The following is a 16,419-nucleotide window of genomic DNA, read 5'->3' on the forward strand; positions in this document are numbered from 1 at the left end:
ATAGTTTAAACAGAGACATATTCTAACAGCTAGAATGTTTCAAATGATGATTATTTTCTACTTTTAATAATCATTATTCATCATTAATACAATATAGCCTATAGGCTACCAACGTGTTACATTGCATTTAGGCTACTGCACACAACTGCAGGTAATCTTTATTCTTAATCATTTATCAGAAGTTCTGTATCTCCTCTGAATTCTTCAGAGTGTGACCAACATTAATTGCAACATGTATTACCTCATTGGAGAGGAAGCCTCGCAGGGTGGGAGGGATGTGGAACAATATACAATATAACTCTATGATGTGAAATGATGGGCCTTAATTAATAACGTAAATCACTGGCTATATCCAGAGGAGATTGTTCTGATATGGACTGTCCGTGAATTCAACTTCACACTTTGTTGAGTTGAGAATGTACAGCACAGCTGTACATTCTCCATTCAGAGAAAGGAAACATGTTTAGTTGTAAGACCAGTAAGAAATGTCAATGGAGCAAGAGTTCGATTGAACATAGCCTACTTCACTTGTTGATCATTAATCCAGGAGATTTCTATATGCTTCAAATCTGTCACCTCAGCAGTTTGTTTGACCGTCACCATGACGAAACCCTGCTGCTCCCCCCAAACATCTGCTTAGTTTATACATAGCCTACACCCCCTCCCCTCACCTCCCCCATATTCACATCTTCCTTTCATTGCGTTCCTTCCCTCCAGGAGTGTTCCCTTCTTTTGGTTCCCTAGCTCCTTTGACACTTTCATGGTCTGCCATGAAATAGGGAGGCAGACTGGAGCCCACCACATTCCCTCTGAATCTGCGGTGCACAGCCTGCGGGTGCGGATGAACCCCACAGATAGCAGCTCAGCCTGCAGGAGCAGTGGACTGAACTCCCTGCATGCATGAGCCTACAGTTACTCTTATTATAGGCTGTCAGAGATACAGTAAAGAAGCAATGCCACAGTAAAGCCCCCTTTCCCAACCCTTAGCATGCCCAGAGTACAGACTCCCATCCCTCTGCGTCTGTCTGTCTTTAACAGTGAAAACTACTTTTTGTTGCTCTTGGCTCCATGTAGGACGAATTCTGTTCATTAGTTTGTGGTTCTTGAGGTGGGAGGCTCATTCTTTGGATGAATTAGGATGGCCAAACTATACAGTTGCTGGGCTGAAAAAGTGACTTTGTATTGAAAATTCTCCTATGCTTAAATTGCGGACTAAACTACCCAATGACCACAAACTGCTGTATGTCTGCGTATTGCCTAATATTATCTGAAAATATTTCACTTTCAAAGCCTATTTAATACAGATTTCATATGAATCTGGATAGGGAAGGGAGGGGAATGCCATGGGAGCCAGAAGGTTCCCAGTTCGATCCCTGGCTGGCTCCTCCGAGCTTTGTGTCGAAGTGTCCTTGTCTGAGCAAGACATTGAAACTCCTGCTCCCTATGAACTGCCTTGCATGGTTGCCTCCAGCCTCCAGTGAATGTAATGCACATTGTAAAGGTATAGGGAGTAGCTTATTGTCGGTATCAGCCTGTAACACGCAGGAGTCTGTCCCCGTTACAATGCGCTAGACCCCTGGGAGATGGATTGCTGAGGTGGAGCACCACACCTACTATCAGGTCCCAGTACTTCCCGCACGTCTTGCCACACCCAAGCCACACCCAAGCCTTGCTACTCATATGCTGAGTTGGTGGTGCCCGGGATCGAACCCATGAACTTGTGGTCCAAAGGCGAGAACTCTACCGACTGAGCTACTCAGACACATTGTACACAACATTGTAAAGCTTTTCATTAAACAAGGTGCAATAGAATTTATGCAGACCATATTTGTACTAATCTCCCTACCCTTTTGGTCTTTTTCTCTCTATAGGAAACTGTCAGTTAAATCCTGTGCCATGCTGTACCCGACCGCTATCCAGTGTCTCTTGTCCACCTTGCTGTCCATGTGGGGTCTGTGCCATGGCCAGTCAGACTCTAGCACCCCTGTAATCCAGCTACGGTTGGCGGGGGAGAAGCGTAAACACTACGAGGGTCGTTTGGAGGTGTACTATAATGGAGAGTGGGGGACGGTGTGTGATGACGACTTTTCAATCTACGCTGCCCAAGTGGCATGCAGGGAGCTGGGCTTTCTAGATGCAGCGGCATGGTCGCCTTCAGCCAAATATGGAAAAGGAGAAGGTAAGAGAACCAGAATGCGTTATGAATGCGACTCTATAGTCAGTTTCAGGTAGTAAGCAATATCACTCCTGTCCTGAACAGTCTAACCTTTTGTCAACTTTGTTTGTTTGAGATATTTTTAGCAATTAATGATCATAATGGATGGATGGAATGGAAAATGATGATGAGGATGATGATGTTGTCTGATTATTATTGTTTCAAATGCTTCACTCGTGTGAAGTGAGGGGTGAACACTGTGGCTGCCACATGACGTCATGAGTGGGGTCCTGTTTAAAGACAAACATTAAAAGTCCATAGACTTGGCTGCTACATGACGTAATTTCTGAAAGCCAGTAAAGTGAGCACCCGCTATCAAGTACATGACGTCATAGTAATCTATTTTTCCATTGACTTGGGATTGAGGCATGGCACATATAGTACATGATGTCACAGGGGTGGAATAGACATAAACACACAAAGCCAAGTTGAAATCTATCTATCTAATCAAACGTTATCTTCTTAATATAATAGCATAATATGTCATATTTTCAAGTTAAACGAAAAACAGAATAAACTGAACCAAATGACATTTATTAACCATTCCACCCATATACGGTTATGACAATACCAAATAAAATATAATGACAATATATACAAAAATGCTGCAAATCATTTTCCTCAAAAGATGACATGGGTCATTACGGTGACGACATGAAACTTTTAAAAAGGGATCTAGTTTATTCTGACTGTCAGCTCAAAGACCTGGGGCTTGTATCGGTCTGTATGCATTACACGGTCTCCGGTCTAAAAACTCCACTCCATGAAGAGTTGATCTCAGCCAGCTAGCCTGCAGCCAGACAGTCCACCACACACATTCAACAGCAGTATATCTCCTCAGACAGTTTCATATGTTCCATGGAAATCCTTGAATTCAGCACACGTTTACCCAGTGCGATTGCTAATCCCCTCAAGCACTGGTGGTTTCCACATTAAAGGACAACTGAGACACACCAATCTGTGCAGTTGAGCACGAGGGGGACGGACTGGAAAAAAGGGGTGTAAGCCAGACACGTGTAGACATCGTCTCCCCTCTTTTTGTCTTATATGAATTCCTTCATAACTGTAAAGTGACAATTTAGTTTCCAAACTCCATAAATATGATAGTTGCTGGTGGTGGAAGGGTAAACGAATGAGTCAGATGAAAGTTGTCATTCATTTAGTATCTCCCATTAAAGACACATGTTTTCCTACTGAGTTAACCACAGCGAAGCATCCCACATGTCTGTGGGATGCTTAGCTGTTTGTTTCCGTATGGATGAGAACAGTTTCTAACCATCTGAGACACCACATGCATGATGTAATGCATGTGGAACAGCCAACATCCCAGTAAACATGGGATTATTATACACTTTGCATGGCATGTATTATTACTGTATATAATATGAAATAATAAAACAAGTTACATCAAATAAAATAAAACGTATCTATAGTTATAAAATAACTCATGTTGACCAAAATGCTTTTCAAAACAATAGATATAAACAACAATACAAGTTAACTCAGAGGCATCTGTTATATAAGAACGAAAATACAGTAGCTACCCTCGATCAGACCCACTAGAGAAAGACCAGGGCCACACAATCCGCCGCTCCAGAACTACTCTGTCGGGACTGGTAGGGAGACTCCTCCTGTTATTGCAGTTAACTATGGAATTGTGCGTTTTTCGTCACTCATAAATCCCCATACATGGGGCGTTTTTCGTCACTCAAAATCGCCATACATGAGGAAAGCCCCCATATATTGTGCCCAGGTCTCGTGACATAACTATGACATCATCATCCCCATACATGGGGCTTTCCCCATCACTATGACATCATCAGGGATATTAATATTATTAAGCCCATATACGGAAATGTCCCCATATATGGTCTCAAACATCAAACCCTTAGATCTCCATATGGAGCTGACCTGTTATGACATTCCATATGTTGATCCTACCCCATCCATCCTTCCTCTTTGATGTCTCCCTTTTGACTGATACCTGTCCATTTGAACTCTAGACGGGCCTGCCCCAAAGTCATTAGTGCAGCCGCGCCCGGCAGCCGGCGAAAACTAGAGTTCTCAACAGGCCCAAAAATTAAGATTTTACCCCCCATGCCAAAGCACCAGCGCTCAACCCAGCAGTCTGCTGTCACCCAGGCGGATATGTTGATCTGACTCCCCATTCCAAAGCACCAGCGCTTGCCCAGCAGTCTGCTGTCACCCAGGCTGATGCGTGCACGCGACCTCAGGCGTCTTACTGGTAAAATAAATATAGAGAGTCTTGAGCGTGGACATAGAGGGATAAGATCTGATAGGGAGGGGAATGCTGTTGCACAGTAGGCTATAGGCTGCAGCAGCAAAGGCTGAACTCAGGCACCCCTGAGGCCTGAGCCTGAGTTTAGTTCTTGGGACAGCTAGTACCCTCATGTCAACTAACCTGAGGGTCCTGGAGGTCGTAGGAGAGGTTAAAAGGTCAGCAGACTATACCAAACACAAAAAGCAAATAAACCAGAATAGAAGTTCCACCTAGACCATACATACTCATACAAGCAATCATTTGTATGTGCTTTCTTTGTGTGCAAACCTTTTAATTGGTAATTGCACATTTCATTTTGGTTCTATGAAGGGGAAGATGGTAGAGCATGGTGACCTGTCTCTGAACTGGCTTTCCCAGGCCATGTCCAAACAAAGGCCATTATTCGACTCGGCTTCCAATAGCTTCCACTTTTGCATTTTTCTATGGATGGCAAATTGTACAGTAAAGTAGCCTTACTTGAGCCTGCGTGACAATGGGGATCGAGGAGAAAATCTCCATTTTGTACATTTTAGTTTTGGCTTGTGGGAGACCCAGATTTACAGAAATGCTGCACATGGTTGGAAACCATTTTTTTATTTGAGTCCAAGTCCTTGTTGCTGACGCTGATGCATGCTGATAACTGCGGTTTGAACAAGAGGGTTTTCCATTTCCTGCAATCATGAATTCAGCCTTGACGAATGAAAAGAACCATTGTAATTTAAGGCATAAACACACTAGCTGTGTTTTCTACATTTGAATGGGTCAAAATAGTAGTTCTTCCCACGGTTCTTATATGATCCCAGTTTGAAAAGGTCTTAGGTCAGAGGCTACTCAGTTTTAGACTACAACTGATATTGAATTAATGTTTACAGGAAGAGTTGTGATTCTGTAACTGTAACTTCACCAAAACAGGTTTGCCATAATATTGTTTGGTCAAATGAGGTTTTGGTGTTTCTTATAAACTCATGACCATGTTATTTATTTATGAAACAATGATCTATTTTATTCAGATCTCCCAGCTTAACCCTACTATAGCCTGAGTTGAGTAGCATTAAGCTCTGTCCAGTGTGGTGAGATTCTGAGCCATGGCTACGTGGTTGTCTTATAAATCTCTGTAAATGCTCAATATGAAGATTCATGGTTTCCTGAGTACTCGCTGCTCTTTTCACTGGCTTGTGAAATTACGTTCCCATAAGCCTTGCAAATGATAGCTTTAACAGAGCAATTCAGTTTTTATCATACCTGGCAATGTTTGATATTTGTTTGGACATAGCTGTACAATAAAATGTTCACTCTGACGTCAAGCTGGAACTCAGAAACTCTGTTATGTTTCAGTGCCAGGCAGCTGAGCTGTTAATGGCATTTATTTTTTATTTTTTATTTTGATGCCATTTATCTCTGAAACCTCAATTTATATTGTAAAATCAATGTTAATTTGACTCTGAGAGTGTACAAATGGAACCAAATGGACCCATTAGGGTCCATTTGGTTCCATTTATACACACTCAGAGTTACAGACCCATAAGGGTCCATTTGGTTCCAAACTATCATTTAGCTGGGGACCCCCTGGAACTCCCTCAGGGACCCCTAGGGGTCCCGGACCCCACTTTGGGAACCAATGTTTCAAATGACGCTATCATCTGCCTGGAGGCTTGCTGCCTACGTGTATAACGAAGTGTACTCTATGAGATGAAGTCATGTTGTCGGCATGAGCAGGTTGTTCTCAAACAACAACATGTTCAGACCGTCTGCACCGCGGAGCAGTCCATTTGGTGGTTTCCATGCTCACAGTTATGAGGTTCCCCTCATGGCTGACTCATTACAGCCAGCTGGGCTGCACATGATGTACTGAACGAGTGGTGAACACCTTCAGGTTAGGGGTAAAAGAACGTGACAGGATGTGGTGAAGTCTCCATGTGAGTTGGTCTCCTGTCTCTAGGATCACGGCTTCAGTAGAAATACTCAAATAGATGTCAACGGGGTGTGACACAGGACTTATGTTTTAGTATGAGGTATTCTAACATAACGTATTATTTTGTGTTGGTATATGTTGGCGGTCTTTGATCCTGTGTGGCCATGCATAGCTCAGTGGAAAGTTGTTCTAATACTTCCAGGGTAGGGGATCAATGCTTGAAAGAAAACACACTCATTATGGCTGCACCCTTGCTGGCAATTAGTCAATGAATTGGTCCGCCTGGTCAATTTATAAAAACAAATGCACATCTCTGGTATGTTTAAAGTGGTCTTTGTGCATTACTACATGTAACAAAAATATTACAGAGTAGCTGAAATAAATAAAAAGTGTGCTATGAAATATACAATGTCATAGAATCTCTGTAGTCTAAAACTAAAAAGTATCAAAATCTGGGTTGTTTTTCCCACCTCAATACCATGATATCCGAAAAATGGCATGTATAATTCATTCATGTCTTTACTTCTTTCTCTCCATTCCAGGTCGTATCTGGCTGGACAATATCCACTGTAGGGGCACAGAGAAGAGTCTGGCAGAGTGTGAGTCCAATGGCCTTGGTGTGAGTGACTGCAAACACTCTGAAGATGTCGGGGTGGTGTGCAACCAGAAACGCATTCCTGGTTATAAATTCATCAGAACCATGGACAACAGTGTGGAGGTAATATCTCATGGAGTTACACACAAATGAATATATGTACACGTGTGTACTGTATACACTTGTTTAGGTTGTATGCGTGACTGTACATATGCATACAAATGCATTAAGCATAAACAAGCATAAACACATATTGATGCACACTAACTGAACAGATGTTCAATTTAACAAAAGAGTTAAACAAAGAAGAACAGGCCTAAGATTCTTGTTAGCACTGCAGTGTCTTTTCTGGTCTTTTTTTAAGATTTTAGTTTTTGGGCTTTTATGCCTTTATTTCTAGGACAGTAGACTGACAGGAAATGGGGAGAGAGAGATGGGGAGTGACACGCAGCAAAGGTTGTCGGGATCGGGATTAGAAACTGCGACACGCTGTCAGGTGCCCAGACCGCTACCCCAGTAGTGGCCCAGGCTACGCTTTTGTGGTCTTTGACGTGCATAAGCCTATCTCACAGAATTTCCCCGCCCCCTTAATACGCCCCCTTTCGGGGCTAGTGGTGATAGCGTGACGTCACTCCATAGACGCTACATGTTAACAGAGGTAATTTAAGAAGTCTACAACTTTTGTTTTCTCAAGGTAAGGTTTGTTCTATCTGTTCGAGCTGATTTACCATCTTGTTTGCTTCATAATAATATTGGTCTGTCACATTTTTACATTAGAAAATGTACTTAGATTCTCCAGAGAAAAAAACGTGTAAATGCTAATGTTAAATGACACCACTATTTACCGGAAGTGGGCGTGGAAAGCGGGCTGTGAGATAGGCCTATTGGAAGCTAAATGCCCTTCATTGACATCAATGGAGAGTTATTTGCTGCTTGTCAGTCTCATTACGCTCTGGAAAGCGGTAAGCAGATCGTATCTCCACTGCCTGCAGCTGTGCTCAAAGTACATTGACCCCTCCAGTTGTTGACCTTTTTAATCAAGATAGTTGGAAACACTGAACCGACCAACTTTGCGAACGCAAGACAGAGTAAAAATGTGTTACATATTCCCTGAGTTGTACCAGTCAAATACTTGGGACTACCATGATCGATTCTAAACATTTAGAGAGAGCGAGAGAGAGAGAGAGAGAGAGAGAGAGAGAGAGAGAGAGAGAGAGAGAGAGAGAGTGAGAGAGAGAGAGAGAGAGAGAGAGAGAGAGAGAGAGAGAGAGAGAGAGAGAGAGAGAGAGAGAGGGAAGAATGTAAGAGAAAAAAGAGAGAATGAGAGAGTGATATTTAAAGAGCGAGAGGAAGGGAGGGGAGAGGTTTCTTAATAACAGACACACTCTGAGTTTACTATAAACAAAGATGGCTGGTATAATGTCGCTTAAATACCTACAAATATTTATTTGTAGAAGCAAGGAGCAAGTCCTTCCAACTGTATGTCCTAGGACAGGAGAGAACTACAGATGTTTGTGTGGTGTGGCTAGCTGCCTGGAGACCATGAAGAAGAACGTATTTATTGAAAAATACATCCCTCCATTTGTTATGAATTATCTTCCTAAAATGATGAAACATGTCCTGAAATCAAAACCAATGTAAGACTGGAGCTTACAGTAAATATCCAATAGTCCTGACTCATTATTTAAGGTGTATTTCAGTCAGACAAGGCAAAGTCTATTTTGCTGTCTAGACTCTAGGTTTGTCACTTCCTGAAAGTACAAACCATAAAGCTTAGAAAATGAGATCAGAGAGTGGCTCTAGTAAGATTCTTCCCAGGTGAAATCTAGAATCAGCATCAACAGGTGGATGTTGGGGTGGAGGACTAGAGGTGGGGTGATCAAAGGCAAGAATGGTGAGCAGCAGCAATAACTGTAGCAGTATAATCGTTGCAATCTGAGCAATGGAGCAGCAGCATAGTTGGAGTGGGATAGTGAGCAAATGCATTTAACAACTTAAATGGATGCTTTATTAAAGAGGGTGTGTGTTGAAGTGAGAATGTATCACATGTCTAGCAGCGCAACTCAAGTTGACTTCCTGTAAGTTGCAGGTATAGCTCCAGTGAATATTTCTGGATAATGTGCTGGGTTACTATTGGTATTTCCCTCCACTCTGTTGTTTGCTTATTTTTTACACAATTTATCTAAGTCATTTCAAGGACCTAATGGCCGTTACACCAGACTTGCATGTCTCATAGACTCCTCAGGGTTAGGGTAAAGAATTTTAAGAGCAACATGGTGAAAACATTAGGGGGCACTTCACATCACAGAACGCTGTCAAGACAAGGTGATGTCATAGCAGGGTACGGATCTCCTAGGTGGGCAGAGTCTCAATATTTCCATGCAGTGGTCATATTTGTCCACAGGAACCCAGTGAAATGATAGAAGAGTCAGCTGGAATGACCTCGCCGCCATTTGGACCATAATGACTTTGCCAGGTCTCTGCTAGTCTATCCTCACTCACACTAGACCCCCACTCTGCTGTCTGGGAAATCTACAGACACACACACAAGCACGCATGCACGCACGCACGCACGCACGCACGCACGCACGCACGCACGCACGCACGCACGCACGCACGCACGCACGCACGCACGTACACACACACACACACACACACACACACACACACACACACACACACACACACACACACACACACACACACACACACACACACACACACACACACACACACACACACACACACACAGCTCAGTACAAGAATACAAACAATACAAACAAAAACATGTCCTCAGACCCCACTGAAAGGAACGGAACAAATGATGTAACTGTGGCATGCTCTCTCTTCAGACACACACGCACGCATACACACGCATACACACGCATACACACGCATACACACACACACACACACACACATACACACACACACACACAGAGAGAAAGAGAGAGCGAGAGAGGGGGAATACCATCCTGTCTGGGTGACTTTGCCGGATGGAAAGTGTGCGTGGGTGTGCAGACATGAGGGGAGAAAGGGAGGAGGGAATTCCTTCTGACCTGTATGCCAGTAAGAGATAATTGAAAACCACTGCCTCTGACCGACAGAACCAACCAGATAATAAAACCACTGGCTCTAACAAACAGGACCAGTACAGATGATCTAAACAAGTGATTCCCAGCCTGTGGGCCAGGGCCCACTGGTGGGCCGTGAGGATATTGCAAGTGGGCCCCCAAATATTTGGCAAAACTGCAATTTCGAAACAGCCAGCTAGCAGTGCTTAAACGAGCATGATGGAACACCTAATCAAAACATAAAAATCAGCTGTGCTGAGTCTCACTGCTCTCGGGGGCAGACGTCAGTCTGACATACGTGGCCGGTTGGACCAAAGATATGCACCTGATACTGCTCTCCCAGAGAAGGTGGCTAGGCTAGCGATTTTCTTTTTTTTATATATTTATATGGGGGGCTTTTTTGCGTTTATTGATAGATATACAGTAGCTTGATAGGAAACAGGGAGAGAGATGGGGGGAAGACACAGCAAAGTTCGTCGGGATCGGGACTCGAACCCACGATACACTGTCATGCTGGATTACCCAGGCCAGGCTAGCAATTTTCTTGGGACATTTTCGTCCGCAGTGGCTACATCTGTCATTAAATTATGATTTTGTTTTATCGAATATTTATATAATGAAATTGAGTTGATGTGGGGTTTTTTTAAGGGTGACTGTTGTATAGTCCAACACATGTTCTGTCTCCATTATTAAATTCATTCATGTAATTGTTTGACCCCCACTGCTGTAGTTGTTTGTCCATGCTGGGCTGTAGTTGGTTGTGCTTCCAGTCCAGTTTGTGTGGGATGGCCAGCACAGTGTCTGTGTTTTTCTTGGACTCTGTAAAGGCAACAGGCCTGGGAGAGCATCTCACATCACTGTGTATCTTTCTCATGACTGGTTCTTCGACTATGAGGCAAGGGAAAGGAAGGAGAAACAGGAAAATCTCTCTAAGTCTCTTTGCAGTAAATTGAAATGCACACTGCCGAACAAAATTCACAAGAAGTTCCAACCTTATTTTTTTGAAGTGGCCAGTCTATAATGTATTTTTGTAAGCAGTGGCCTCTTGTTGACTATTTGTCCTGTTGACTTAGCGTCTCCAGGGTGTTATTGGAGTGCAGACCCCCACCCTGTAAATATTTCCTTGGACCACCGTGGCCTTTGAAGTTACAGTGGAGAGGAATGGTGAAAGATCCTTGATGTGACGTCAGCAATGAACAGCCCTGCATGTTCCTGCATTCTGTTCATTCACAAGATGAATTGGCATTCTGTGCCTGGTCTGGGAAGGTTACACCCATAACCATGTCAAAATATTACAAACAGTTCTAACTAATAGAGACAAGCAGTTGGTATTTCCGCTTGCTCCTGAATGCTTTTAATTTAGCTAAATAGCTAAGCTGTTGAAGCATGTTGCTCTTGTGGCCCAAGCAGGAGAATATTGAACATGAGGTCATATTAGAACTCAAAACTGTAATTATTATTATTAAATTCAGCTTTGGCCACAAATGGTAGGCCATATTGAAAACAGTTGCATGATGCTCGTGCGAGTTGATAATCTCAGAGTGGAAAGAGTCGAAACTGTATCAAATTCCTGTTAAAAAATGCAATTTCCTTATCCTTAACCGCATTAAGCCTAGTGTACTGTTTCTGTATGGCTTCTTCTATCTCACTCAGCATTTACTGAAGAGCCTATCATTCCTCTGGCTTAACTCTAGAAACCAGATTCTAACACTTCTCAGAACTGTCTGTTAACCTCTAACCTTCCTAAGGTCTTTTTCCAGTAAGTGATGTCCATCTTTGGTCTCAATCTCCTGTGAGCTCTAGAGACATGTGCTATGTCTTTGTCTTGTGTCATTCTTCAGTGAGATCAGGAGATGTGTGCTATGTCTTTGTCTTGTGTCATTCTTCAGTGAGATCAGGAGATGTGTGCTACTGTATGTCTTTTGACATTCTGTGTCGCAAACCAGTTGTCCAATCCACTCTTTAACGGAACACTTTCCAGCAAGTGTCAAACTGTGTCATTCTAATTAATGTTTAGATTCCATTGATTATTTGAGCACAGCAAATGTGGAATGTATTTGGATAGAGTATACAGTGTCTGCAGAGTATACAAGTGCTAAAATCCTCTGTGTTATTTATCCATTTGTTCAATGTTAGAGTTAAATGAACACAGAGGATTGTATGTTCCTATTGCAGCCACTAAGTTGCTTATATCATCTGGATGTTCTGTTATGGTGAGTTAGTCTCTCTTGGACTCTAACACAATGAATAAACAAATGAAGTCATTGACGAACAGGGGGTAGGGCCCAGGGGCAGGTATGTTTCTTTGCAGAAGCAAACACTGAGATGCCAGAGAGCTTTTTGTTTATTTGTCATCTGTTCAGGGATGACTCGGCTCACTCCACAAATGTCAGGTCGCCCGGTGTTGATGGGAATGGCATGCCACACGTGTTATCAATCTCAATGAACTCATGTTCTGGCTCCTGAAGCCTGATTTATACTTTGCAATACAACTGTGTCGTGCGCCAAACATATCCGATTTACAAGCTTGTAGATCTGCTATTTTTAGTGAGCGACAAAGACGCTGCCATCAAGTATAAATTAAGCATAATTGTTGAACTGGAAGGAACAGACATTAGTTCTTTCCAAGTGGTGTTTGTTAGAGGCTGACAGTTGTCATTTGATGTAAATTATAGGATTATGGCTAAGTGAGATGGAAGTCATTGCAGATTTCCTCTTCTTGTCTTAGTTTTTGATTGATTGAACACTTTATGAGACAGAAATGGAAACAGCAACAGAGTATGCAACTATACAGTCAAACACTTGGTCTAAGAGGATAGCATAAAAAAAGTCCTTGCGGTCTTGTTTTCATTCGGATTCCTAAGTCAGTTGGCATAACGGGAGATTTGTAATGATTTAATAATATGAACTCTAAAGGTTTTGAGCACCTGTGTGCCGGAGTGCTTGTCTAATCTTGTCTTGTTTCTGAAGACTATATTGTTTATACAGCCTGTAGAATATGAAGACAACTGATGGAAAATGTGACCAAGGTCAGGTCATTGATGCTGCATGCCAGAAGCTAATGTACAGTTACTGCTATAGACAGAGGACAGGTCTAGGCGAGTTGCTTAGCGCTGAGGTCTTCCACCTGAGGTGATGATGTCAAAGGAACGATGGGATGTGAGATACTTTTATAGCATTTAAGGAGGATAAATTACTAGCACCAGCAGCAGAAGCAGCTGGATGTGCCCCTCGGTCCCTTTTATAATGACCAAGTGTCGCTTCCTGCGAAAACGCTTGTCTGAAATCAACACAACGACGTCTGCAACCAGTTGTAATAACAAAATGCAACGAGTAAGAGCTGTTTTGACTCTCCACACAGCTAAACAGGACAAAGGCTGCATTTCTCCACCAGGGCTAAATGGTGTCCGTTTTCAAACATGTCAGTTCTTCGCATGCTCTGCTGTTTTTAACAAAGGGAAACCCGAGCCAAGTTTGGTTTTCAGGAGGTTAGCAAGAGGCTTGTGAGGAGGCAAGTGATCGAGAGGAGGATAGGTTGATGCATGTCAGACTGTACAGCTGGGGTTGTTCTCCCTCTCAGACAAGCAGAGAATCGCTCCAGAAGAATCCTGAAAAGCACTACCAAGTTCCAAGCACATGTTCAACAGCTGGGTCCCACCGTGTTCTCAGCTCTCCTGCACAAGGCCCAAGAAAATCTAGCACGTTTATAGCTGGCATTGTAAATGGATTACTCTATTTGAGGGCTAATGCTATACAAGATTTGTGTTTGTGGATGCGTGCATGCATGTGTATGTGAGTGTGGACATGTGTTTGTGTGCATCTGTGCGTGCATGCATGCGTTTGTGTGAGTGTGTTAAAGAGCTGTTGGCTTCCTCTTCTCTTCTTTATCATGAGCTACACTGCAATGGATATAACACATGTATAAATACACATCAGCCCTTCTCTCTCTCTCGCTCTCATGCTCTCATGTCTGTATGCCTAGTTATCTCTCCCTCGTCTGTCTGTCTGTCTGTCTGTCTGTCTGTCTGTCTGTCTGTCTGTCTGTCTGTCTGTCTGTCTGTCTGTCTGTCTGTCTGTCTGGCCATCTGACTGTTTCTCCCACACGCACGCACGCACGCACGCACGCACACACACACACACACACCTACAAACACTTGTCTGCTGCTTAAAGTGGGGGCTATGGGGACAGATGTGAAAGTCATTTGAAGGACCTGTGGTTCTTTCCCTGCTTCTGTACTTCCCGCCCATATGGCGTGGCTACCATCGACTTCCCTCATTTCTTAGTACAGGACAGGAGGAGGGCTGCATGCACGTGTAGCAGAACGTGAAGCGGGGTTGGAGGGTTGAATAAGACAAATGCAGTGGTTTTAGCATTAGTCAGACCCTGGCCTGGCTAGACCGTATAGTCTCATGTTCACACACCTCTCTATTGAGACGACACAGTCAAGAAAACAGTTGTTTCCAGAAGGAAATAGTTCAGTAATTGGTTGTTTGACTCTCACTTTTTAAGGGACTTACTACTGGATAAATACATTACAGTACATTTTTGTAGGGTTTTTCTTTTGGCAAGTGAGATACATATTTGGGCTTCTATTCAAAGGAACATTTGTATTATTGGAAAGAGGCCCCAGCATGCAGTATATCAGTAAGGAATGCTATCATAGAACTCTTACCATGGACAGGGCACTAAGAGGAGGGATTACATGAATGTACAGATCAATCTTACAGATGGAAACGTTGCATAACATCGTCTGAGCTACACCAATCTTCTTTGAATTTTGGGAGATAGATCTATTTGATGAAAGGGCCAGAGAGTTCGACTGGGACTTCTCTGTTCGGTCCCATTATCTTAAAGATATTGGCATATTTTGGCTTTTTCTGCCTTTATTGTACAGTACACAGTATACAGTATAGAGAATAGGAAATAGGTATAGAGAGACGGGGAGTGATACGCAGCGCAACGGTCGGTGGGATCGGAGCATAAAGTCTAAGTGCCTGGACAGCTAGGCCTAAATGCATCTATCTTACATGCTGTATGATACAATAAAATCCTCAGGGTTCATTTAAGAATGGTGAGAGTTAAATCAACACATGATAGACTACACATTGTGTAGTCTAAACTCTAAAGTATGTCTCAACCAGCATGACTCATCTCTGATAAGTTACTTATCGAAATAATATAGAAGTGGTCATTGCTGTGACTCCATGTTCTTTGCATTGTGGTTGGAATATCTTGCATTTCTTTCCAAAAAAGGGGTTAGTTATTAAAATGGGTAAACGGGATTATGCTGATGTTATGTCTGCGTGTCTGGGTTCTGTGGGGGAAATGTTTCAACACATCCCATCTGAGGGTCTGCTGCCACTCTACACATACATTCCGTTAGCTGGTTTCCTCTTGGAACCTCCCGGCCAAATCAAACGCTTGTAACGCCACTTCAGTTTCACCTCAAAGCCCTCTGTCTGGCCAACGCACGCACGCACGCACGCACGCACGCACGCACGCACGCACGCACGCACGCACACACACATACACACATACACACACACAATCTTTACCTTCTTACTTTTCAATTTTCATATTGTCATTGCTTTTTTAATCTCATTACAACCTGGTTTACATCAGGTTTTGTCTTCATTTACAGTTAAAGTCATGTTCTTCAATGTTAATTTATTCTGTTTGATTCGCCCAAGATATTATACGTGCCAATTAACACATTCACTTTTGACATCTCGTTGATGTGGATAACCCTCAGAACCTTTTCAAAGGCCCATGGTCATGAAGAGCACCTTGTCCTCTACTTAAGTGCACCATCACACTGATGGAAAACATTCTGTCATACCATGACCAACAGGATTCATTTAATGAAAGAGCAGTTTCACCCCCCTCCCCCTCCACCCTCCCAGTCACCGTGGTCAGCAGGAAGACTGGGGTCAGTGTTGACACAGTCTGACTTGCTCACGTATTCTCCGCCGTCACATTCTCTAGTGTTGAGTGTGCCTGAGGCCCTGAACATTCCCGCAGGCTGACGGCATCTCAGGAAACCACCGTCATTAGAATGGCTCGGTATATCTGGGATGAACGCCTGAGTCTTGGCTTTCTTGAGTGGTAGTATAAGGCTGGCTGTTGCAAAAGTGCTGAGATCAGCCTTTTTCACAGCACAAAGTTGTTGACATTTATTAGCCCGTGGACCCCCCATTAGAGAATAATTGTATGGCTCTATAGCAGTGATTCTCAACCATTTTCATTTCAAGGACTCCCAGTTTGACATGCATTAGATTAGTCTACGGACCCCCATTTAATGGCATTTTATTTCTCTGAGACCCAAATTTATATTGTAAAAT

The 16,419-nt window shown here is 43.1% G+C and overlaps 1 protein-coding gene across 1 annotated transcript in view; it reads left to right on the plus strand.

The window, feature by feature from the left end:
• Nucleotides 1–1,896: 1,896 nt before the first annotated feature.
• loxl2a (lysyl oxidase-like 2a) overlaps nt 1,897–16,419 on the plus strand; it is a gene marked incomplete at its 5' end in the record, with an annotated part of 34,542 nt that continues 20,019 nt past the window's right edge. Inside the window, 2 exons of the mRNA XM_079510444.1 lie at nt 1,897–2,179; nt 6,951–7,126. Coding sequence (XP_079366570.1) covers nt 1,897–2,179; nt 6,951–7,126 — 459 coding nt within the window. The remainder of the gene's footprint in view (nt 2,180–6,950; nt 7,127–16,419) is intronic.

This window comes from Electrona antarctica (assembly GCF_951216825.1).
Source record: "Electrona antarctica genome assembly, chromosome: 9".
Lineage (NCBI taxonomy): Eukaryota > Metazoa > Chordata > Actinopteri > Myctophiformes > Myctophidae > Electrona > Electrona antarctica.